This window comes from Microtus ochrogaster, chromosome 7, assembly GCF_000317375.1.
Source record: "Microtus ochrogaster isolate Prairie Vole_2 chromosome 7, MicOch1.0, whole genome shotgun sequence".
NCBI lineage: Eukaryota > Metazoa > Chordata > Mammalia > Rodentia > Cricetidae > Microtus > Microtus ochrogaster.
The window spans coordinates 29,355,552-29,364,772 of NC_022014.1; the positions used below are offsets into that span (position 1 = coordinate 29,355,552).

Consider the following 9,221-nt stretch of genomic DNA (forward strand, 5'->3'; position numbering starts at 1 on the left):
TCTTCTTCTTCTTCTTCTTCTTCTTCTTCTTCTTCTTCTTCTTCTTCTTCTTCTTCTTCTTCTTCTCCTCTTCCTCCTCCTCCTCCTCCTCCTCCTCCTTCTTCCTCTTCCTCCCTCTCCTCCTCTTCATTTTAAAAATTTATTTATTTAATGAGCATCAGTGTTTCATCTGTCTACCTGTCTGTATGAAGGTCTCAGATCTCCTGGAACTGGAGTTACAGACAGTTGTGAGCTGCCACGTGGGTGCTGGGTATTGAACCCAGGTCCTCTGGAATAGCAGCCAGTGCCCTGCTATTATTGTTCAGTTAACTACTGAACAATCTCCCCAGCCCCTCCTAGTTTCTTCTTGAGGTCCTGTTCTTAGCTACTGTGTTCCTCCAAGGTCCTTCCATCCCTTTCCAGGGCCTTAAGGTCATCGACATGCAGATGCACGATTACCTCCGCATTCTAGAAAACGCCATCCAGTTTGGATTTCCAGTGCTGCTTCAGAATGTGCAGGAGTATCTGGACCCCACCCTCAACCCAGTGCTCAACAAATCTGTAGCTCGAATTGGTCAGAGCCTAGGCTTGTTGTGAGCTAGTCCTAGAGACTGGCCAAGTAGGAGACTAGGGTGGAAAGGGAGGCTCTTGGGCTGCGTCCCTACGGGTTAGGCCCCAGTGAAGCCTTAAGGCAGGTTGAGTCACTGACCTGTATGTCAATGGGGAATGAGTCAGCCCTTACCTGATCATCGAAGGGTCTTGCCCTGGACCGTTCTGTGGATGCAGGTGGTCGGCTGTTGATGCGCATTGGTGACAAGGAGGTGGAGTACAACCCCAATTTCCGTTTCTACCTCACCACCAAGCTCTCCAATCCCCACTACAGTCCAGAGACCTCAGCTAAGACCACCATCGTCAACTTCGCTGTTAAGGAACAGGTAAGTGAGGGCTGGGGCTGGGATGAAGCTGGGTGGGCTGCAGTGTGTGAGAAATACAAGGGGAGAGCCACGCTTGAGCTGGGCAATGGAGAAGAGGGACTTGGGCAATCTAAAAGGGTGGCAGGTGTAGAGGCCACAGGCATGGGACCCTCACTCTGTGTCTTGGCCTTGTCAGGGCCTGGAAGCCCAACTGCTGGGCATTGTGGTTCGGAAGGAGCGTCCTGAGCTGGAGGAGCAGAAGGATTCTCTGGTCATCAACATTGCTGCCGGGAAGAGAAAGCTCAAGGAGCTGGAGGATGAGATCCTCCGGTGAGAATGGCATCCTCATCCCCACGCCACCCCAACCCACCCACCACCTCTGCTCCCAGGAGACATGTAGCCAGTCTCCCCACAGGCACAAGCGGCACCCTGTGGAGCCAACAGGAGTCCCTTCCCCCTGACTTCCAAACGCCTTACTCCAGGGGTCTCCTGGCTTCCTCCTAGCTTGTTGAATGAGGCCACAGGTTCTCTACTGGATGATGTGCAGCTGGTGAACACGCTTCAGACGTCCAAGATAACAGCCACTGAGGTCACGGAGCAACTAGAGACCAGTGAGACCACAGAGATCAACATTGACTTGGCCAGAGAGGTGAGCTTCCGTCCCCTCCGGTCTGGTTGACTGACCTGAGACCCCTTTCTTCCTGAGTTCTTGTTTGTGTCTGCCCCTCTGTGGCCCTGACTCTTACTGACCCCTCCAGGCTTACCGTCCGTGTGCCCAGCGGGCCTCAGTGCTGTTCTTCGTGCTCAATGATATGGGCCGCATTGACCCCATGTACCAGTTCTCGCTGGATGCCTACATCAGCCTCTTTATCCTCAGCATTGACAAGAGCCATCGTAGCAATAAGCTGGAGGACCGCATCGAGTATCTGAATGATTACCACACCTATGCTGTCTACAGGTTTGAGGACATGCCCAAGGCAGGGGATCGAGTGGCTGAAGCGTCCCTGGTTTCGTGTGACATAGTGTGACTAGTGGAGGTGTTAAATACAGATCTGGGTGGAGGGAGAGTAAATTGCTCTCTGTGCAAGCACGAAGGCTTGAATTCAGATCCCAAGAACCCACATCAAAAGTTGGATATGCTGGGCAGTGGTGGTGTACGTCTTTAATCCCAGCACTTGGGAGGCAGAGGCAGGCGGATCTCTGTGAGTTCTAGGCCAGCCTGGTCGACAAGAGCTAGTTCCAGGACAGGCTCCAAAGCTACAGAGAGACCCTGTCTCGACCCCTTTCCAAAAAAAAGTTGGATACAATGGTGTGTGCCTGTAATACCAGCACTATGGAAGAAAGACAAGATCCCTGAAACTTTTCTGCAAGCAGCTCTAACTGAATTGGTGAGAGGTCCTGCCTCAAAACCAAAGTGGAGAGCAATTGAAGAAAGCCATTCACCCTCTGTTGTGTATACATGTCGCCCAGCCACCCACATGTGAGCATACAGACACACACAGACAGACACACAGACCAGGATTCAGGTGTGGGGTAGGGTCTGAGACTCTAATAAGCTTCCAGGGAGCTGTTGGTCCTGATCCATGGAATTTCTTTTGTTTGATTTTTTTTTTTTTTAGTTTACCTTCATTTATTACTTTGTAGTGGGGTGGCATGCACACGTCACAGCATGTATGTGCCACAGCAAGCTTGTGATGATCAGAGTCCATTCTCTGCTTCTGGCTTCTGGGCCCCTGAATCAAATGTGGGCCTCCAGGCTTGGGCGCAGCTCCCTTACCTGCTGAGCCATCACGCCAGCCTTTGGTTCTCATGTTGAGCAGCAGAGCCCCTGACTTGTCTACCTGGACTTGCTGCAGCCCCTCGAGTTTGCTTGATTCAGATCACACGTGTGCTCTGCCCACTTCTCCGGGGTCCTCATCCCTGAATGGCGTCCCCACCAACCTGTCACTCCTGGCAGCAGCTGGGAGTCACTCTTTATTCTCCTAGCTTCAGTCAGCACTGGGCTCTGCTCCTGTGGTTCTAGTCACTTCTCCCTCCCGTGCTCTCCTGACCGCTGCGGCTGGGCCTTGGTGCAAGCGCTGGGCCTTGTCACGTTTTCACATAGATTGTGTAGCATTCCCCTCTCAGGTTACCCTGCTGCTGTGTCCCTCCTGGTCTGTTCTCCAGGTGACCTTGTTGTTCCCAGCTTAACCTCTTAAGTGGTCGTCATCTCTTTTTTTTTTTTTTTTTTTTTTTGGATTTTCGAGACAGGGTTTCTCTGTGGCTTTGGAGCCTGTCCTGGAACTAGCTCTGTAGACCAGGCTGGTCTCGAACTCACAGAGATCCGCCTGCCTCTGCCTCCCGAGTGCTGGGATTAAAGGCGTGCGCCACCAGGTCGTCATCTCTTGAGGGATCCCCAAAGCCCTCTGTGACCTGACCTCCACCTGCCCCTGCTTCATGCCCGCTGCCTGAGCAGCACTGTTGACTTTGACCCCATGCCCTCTTCCCCTGGCATTCCTGATGCTGTAGTTGTCCCTGGAACACTCAATTCCTCGAGCTCCCATGCCTTTGGGTAGTTACCACACACCTCAAGGCACCTGCTCTCAGGAACTTTCCTTTTTCTTTTTAAATGATTTATTTATTTATTTATTTATTTATTTATTTATTTATTTATTATTCATTGGTGTTTTGCCTGCATTTGTGTCTGTGTGAAGGTGTCAGATCCCCTGGGATTAGACAGTTGTGAGCTGCCACGTGGGTGCCTGGAATTGAACCTGGGTCCTCTGAAAGGGCAGCAAGAATTCTTAACCACCACCGAGCCATCTCTCCAGATCCTCCCAGGATCTTTCTAAGAGTGTCAGGCACAGCTGGACAGCATGCCTTACATTCCCCTGATACCACTCCCACTTCTGTGCGGGACTCACAGTTGCTTACCCTGACCACCTGCTTCCTGAGGTGGGGGAGGGGACGCAACTTCCTCAAGGACAGAGACTACTGCTTACCTACTCTGTGTCTTCAGGACTGCAGAGTGCCCAGCAAGACAGTGAGGGAATAATTGATGTTTTGTTTGTTTAATGAACTGAATGCTTAGTTATGGGTGAACTCCAGGAAAACTATGTCAATCTCTCAAGGTCCCCAAGTCCTTGGCTGTTTCCATGAAGTTTGGGTTAGATGCTGACTACACTCCTTGTTTGGAAGGCTCTGGGTATGACTGTTACACAATGAGTACCCGTGCTGGGCCTCACCCCATGTCACCCCCTCCACCTTCCCTGTCCTTTCCTCCTAGGTACACCTGCCGGACCCTTTTCGAGCGCCACAAGCTACTGTTCAGCTTTCACATGTGTGCCAAAATCCTGGAGACTTCTGGCAAGCTCAACATGGATGAGTACAACTTCTTCCTGCGTGGCGGTGTGGTGAGTTAGCCTCAAAGGTTAGCTGAGTGATTTGAAGAGAAAGCATGCTAAGAGCAGGCGCACAGTCAGCAGCCTGGAGTGTGGAGCTGGCTTGCTGTGTGATTCCTGCTGTTAGAACAAGCTGGTCAGTGGAGCACCTGTGACCCGTGACCCAGGTATACTTGGCTCAGGTGAGAGCTGGGCCATGATGGTGCACACCTTTAATTCCAGCACTAGGAAGGCAGAGGCAGGCGGATCTCTGTGAGTTCAAAGCTAGCCTGGTCTACAGAGTGAGTTCCAGGACAGGCTCCAAAGCTTCAGAGAAACCCTGTCTCGAAAAACAAAAACAAAACAAAACAAGGAAAGAAGAAAAGAAAAAAAAAGAAACCCTGTCTTGAAAAACAGAATAAACAAAACAAAACCGAGTCAGGTGAGGAAGCTACCTGTACTTGTAACCCTAGCATGGGGTCCTGGGACCTGACAGACAGGCTTCCCCTTCAGTGAGAGACTCTCAAGGGAATAAGGGCCACTTCCGTTCTCCGGCCTCCACATGCACGCTCGGGCATGCACCACAGACACACAAACCACACACATGCATATGCACACACACCAAAGAAAAAGTTCCAAATTTTCATGTAAAAGAATGAGTATATGAATGGAATGGAGCTATTTTTGCCACTAAAACCACCAGAGGGCACCAGCTCCCTAAACTTCAACTGTTGTGGGCTCTGTAACCCCCATCCCCAACAATTCCTCAGTAAAAGTGGCTTCGCATCCATCTTGGATTCCTGTATCCGGCTCTTCATTCAGAATTTACTGTTTCATGCGCGACCAACACCGGAGACACAAACACACACAAGACCAACACTGGAGACACACACACAAGACTAATACTGGAGACACACACACACAGAAGACCAACACTGGAGAGACACACACACACACACTAGACCAACACTGGCGACAGACACACACACACACACACACACACACACACACACAAAGGTGGGGGAAGATAAGTTAAAATATTATGTTTTATTTTTAATTAAAACATAGCAATTGTACAGTTATTGGGTATAGTGACTTAATTTTTTTATTTAAAAAAAATGAAGGCTCTTTTTATAACTCAGGATAACCTAGAACTCACTCTATAGCACATGCTGGCCTTGAATTCCTGGTAGTTCTCTTGCCTCAGCTTGGGTGCTTTGGTAACAGGAATCATTCCTGGCACCATCATCATGATGAATTTTAATACATACATACACATATGTGTGTGCAATGATAAGATTAGAGTAGCTGGCATATCTATTACAGCAATACTTGCCCTTTGTTGTTGTTGTTTTGTTTTAGGAATGTTAAAAAAAAGTAACTCTTTTTGTTGTTTTTATTTTATTTTTTCTTTTTTGGTTTTTCAAGACAGGTTTTCTCTATGTAACAGTCCTGGCTGTCCTGGAACTCACTTTGTAGACCAGGCTGGCCTCAAACTCTCTGAAATCCGCCTACCTCTGCCTCCCGAGTGCTGGGATTAAAGGCGTGCGCCACCACCTGGCTGTTTCTATTTTTTTCAAGACAGGATTTCTCTGTGTGACCCTGGCTATCCTGCAATTCTCTATGTAGACCAGACTGGCCTAGAACTCAGATGTGCACCTGCCTTTGCAGGCACCACCATGCCCAGCTCAGTAACACTTCTTTTGAGGGTTCTAGCCTTCTCTGCTTTCTCTCTCCTTTCCCCAAGGTTCTGGATCGGGAAGGCCAGATGGACAACCCATGTACTAGCTGGCTAGCAGATGCCTACTGGGACAACATCACAGAGCTGGACAAACTGACCAACTTCCATGGCCTCATGAACTCCTTTGAGCAGTACCCTCGGGACTGGCACCTGTGGTATACCAACTCAGCCCCCGAGAAGGCCATGCTGCCAGGTGCCCAACCTCCAGCCTGCCTGCCCCTCCCAGCAACCCTCCACAAATCCAGCCCCTGAACATTTCCCTTTGCTCAGACTTCCTCCAGCCTCTCTCTCAGGGCACGTGTTTCCTTGTCTCCAGGTGAGTGGGAAAATGCCTGCAATGAGATGCAGCGGATGCTGATCGTCCGCTCCCTGCGCCAGGACCGAGTGGCATTCTGTGTTACTTCGTTCATCGTCTCCAACCTTGGCTCTCGATTCATTGAACCGCCCGTGCTAAACATGAAACTGGTCGGTGGCTCTGCCTTCTCGCCCTCCCTGTTGTGGTGTCTCTTCCTCTCTTTTGGTTCTGAGACAACCATCCCTGTACTTCCAGGTGATGGAGGATTCTACCCCACGATCCCCACTGGTATTCATCCTGTCTCCTGGTGTGGACCCCACCAGCGCTCTGCTTCAACTGGCAGAACACACAGGCATGGCCCAGCGCTTCCATGCCTTGTCCCTAGGCCAGGGTCAGGCCCCCATTGCTGCTCGTCTCCTGCGAGATGGTGTGATGCAGGGTTAGTAACAGTTCACCATCAGAAACAGTGAGGGCAGGAGCCCACACAGGGGAGGAACCTGGAGGCAGGAAGGGGTACTGTACTCCTCCTGGCTTGCTCAACCTGCTTCCTTACAGAATTTAGGACCATCTGCCCAGGGGTGGTCCCACATACAAATGGGCTGGGCCTTCCCCAAAAAATCACAAATTAAGAAAATTCTTGCCTGGGCGGTGGTGGCACACACCTTTAATCCCAGCATTTAGGAGGCAGAAGCAGGCAGATCTCTGAGTTTGAGGCCAGCCTGGTCTAGAGACCATGTTCCAGGACATCTAGGGCTGTTACACAGAGAAACCCTGTCTTGAGCCACCCCTCCCCATGCTCTCCAGGCTTTACAGCAGCCTGGTCATATTTTTTCAACAGAGGTTCCCTCCTCTCTGATGACTCTAGCTTGCGTCGAGTTGACATAAAACTAGCCAGTACAGAATTCATCTCCTCTCACGTCCACTCCTCAGCCCCAGTCCCCTTCCTCAGACCCCACTCCTGTGACTGCAGTTCAGCTTGTCCAGAAACCCTAGACAGAATAACATTTGACACTGACCCCACTGCCACCGCCACTGAGTGTAGTGTGTGGGTCAGAAAGCTTGGGGAACTCTTCCTGTTGACGCTGGCATCTCCTTGCAGGGCACTGGGTGTTCCTGGCAAACTGCCATCTGTCCCTGTCATGGATGCCTAATCTGGACAAGCTGGTGGAGCAGCTGCAGGTGGAGGACCCTCACCCTTCCTTCCGTCTCTGGCTCAGCTCCAGTCCTCACCCAGACTTCCCAATCTCCATCCTGCAGGCCAGCATCAAGATGACCACAGAGCCCCCAAAGGTATGGTGGCTGCAGGGAGCCAGTGTCGCCTGTGGTGTCAGCTCAGCTTGCCTTTATTCTCATTGGCACCAAAGAGAGCCCAAGCCTTAACGACAACACACCTTTCTTCGGCTCTGGTTTTTTTCTAAAAAAATCTCCGCCTCTCTTCTGTGTGGCAAACTTCCCAAATGTAATAACAGTAACGTTTACTGAGCAATTATCATATGCCAGGCTCTAGTTTAACACCTTTCCATTTATTAACTCATCTCACAATTTCACACTCACACATCAGGTAAAGAATTGCTACTCCAGGCGATGGTGGTGTGAACCTTTAATCCCAGTACTCGGAGGCAGAGGCAGGCAGATCTCTGTGAGTTCAAGGGCAGCCTGGTCTACAAGAGCTAATTCAGGACAGCCAGAGACACACAGAGAAACCAAACTAAAACAAAACAGAAAAATTGCTACTCCAACTTGATGGGGAGGACACTGACCCAAAGTGTAAGTTAGTGCCCAGAGCTACACTCGGTGTGAGTTCCCACAGCCATCCTTTCCATCACCCACACTCTGCCTCCTGCTGTACTTCCTCTCCCTAATCCATGCCTCCCAGAGTCTCAGCCTCATTCTCTCCCTATATTCCAACTCTTGAGAACTTTCTAATTTCACAAGTTCACTGCTGAATCCAATGATACTAAATCCAACAACACTGCCCCTTTAAGATCTGTTCCTGTCATGACATTCCCACGCCCACAGACCCTCATGGAAGCTATTTGGAAAGGTGTGTTGTTTGCTGTGGTCTTGCGATATCACTCAGGGTCTTGCTGTACGATTGGGCTACTGAGATACATGCCCAGATGTTGGTTGTTTGAAGCTAGGTTTTGCTGTGTAGTCCCGGCTGGCCTCAAACTTGCTATCATCTTGCCTCAGACTTCGAGATGCTGGGATTACAGGTGGGTGAAGCTACTGCCATGCCTGGCAGTAAAAAGAAAAGGGTTGTTTAAAATTTTAAAATGAAAAATCCACACATAGAGATCACTCTTTAGTATATACTCAACAAATAAATCCTATTTTTTCCTCACCCTGTCCTTTCTGACCACCTGGGCCAGCTGATCCCACACCACTCTCCCCTTCCTGGCTTTCCAGGCACAGCCCTTCCTGCTCTCCCTCTTCTTCCAATGCATCTTTTATATATATTTTAAAGTTTGTTTTTTATTTATGTTTTTCTGAGACAGGGGTTTCTCTTTCTAGCCCTGACTGTTGTGGAACTCATTCTGTAGACCAGGCTTTCCTTGAACTCAGAGATCTCCCTGCGTCTGCCTCCTAAGTGCTGGGATTAAAGGCGTGCGCCACCACCGCCCTGCTGACACATTCTTTATTAATTCTGTGTTTCTTTCTGTTCTTTATATCTCAAGATTTGGTGCTTAATCTAACTTTTCTCATTCTACAGCCCTCTTTACACTTGATAGAGAACTTTTCATAGTTTCACTTCCAGCCCCCATCGCTGGCTGCTGCATCAGCCCCCATCCCTGGCTACAGTACCAGCCCCTATCCCTGGCTTTTGCATCAGCCCCCATCCCTGGCTACAGTACCAGCCCCCATCCCTGGCTACTGTATCAGCCCCCATCCCTGGCTACTGCATCAGCCCCCATCCCTGGCTACTGCATCAG

The 9,221-nt window shown here is 50.1% G+C and overlaps 1 protein-coding gene across 1 annotated transcript in view; it reads left to right on the forward strand.

Annotated features, from left to right (window-relative positions):
* The window catches only part of Dnah2 (dynein axonemal heavy chain 2), a 131,251-nt gene that overhangs the window by 114,856 nt on the left and 7,174 nt on the right, over window positions 1–9,221 (forward strand). The window contains exons 70-79 of the mRNA XM_026780620.1: window positions 403–553; window positions 766–914; window positions 1,090–1,223; window positions 1,398–1,542; window positions 1,652–1,851; window positions 4,159–4,285; window positions 6,000–6,186; window positions 6,310–6,458; window positions 6,544–6,727; window positions 7,388–7,578. Coding sequence (XP_026636421.1) covers window positions 403–553; window positions 766–914; window positions 1,090–1,223; window positions 1,398–1,542; window positions 1,652–1,851; window positions 4,159–4,285; window positions 6,000–6,186; window positions 6,310–6,458; window positions 6,544–6,727; window positions 7,388–7,578 — 1,617 coding nt within the window. The remainder of the gene's footprint in view (window positions 1–402; window positions 554–765; window positions 915–1,089; window positions 1,224–1,397; window positions 1,543–1,651; window positions 1,852–4,158; window positions 4,286–5,999; window positions 6,187–6,309; window positions 6,459–6,543; window positions 6,728–7,387; window positions 7,579–9,221) is intronic.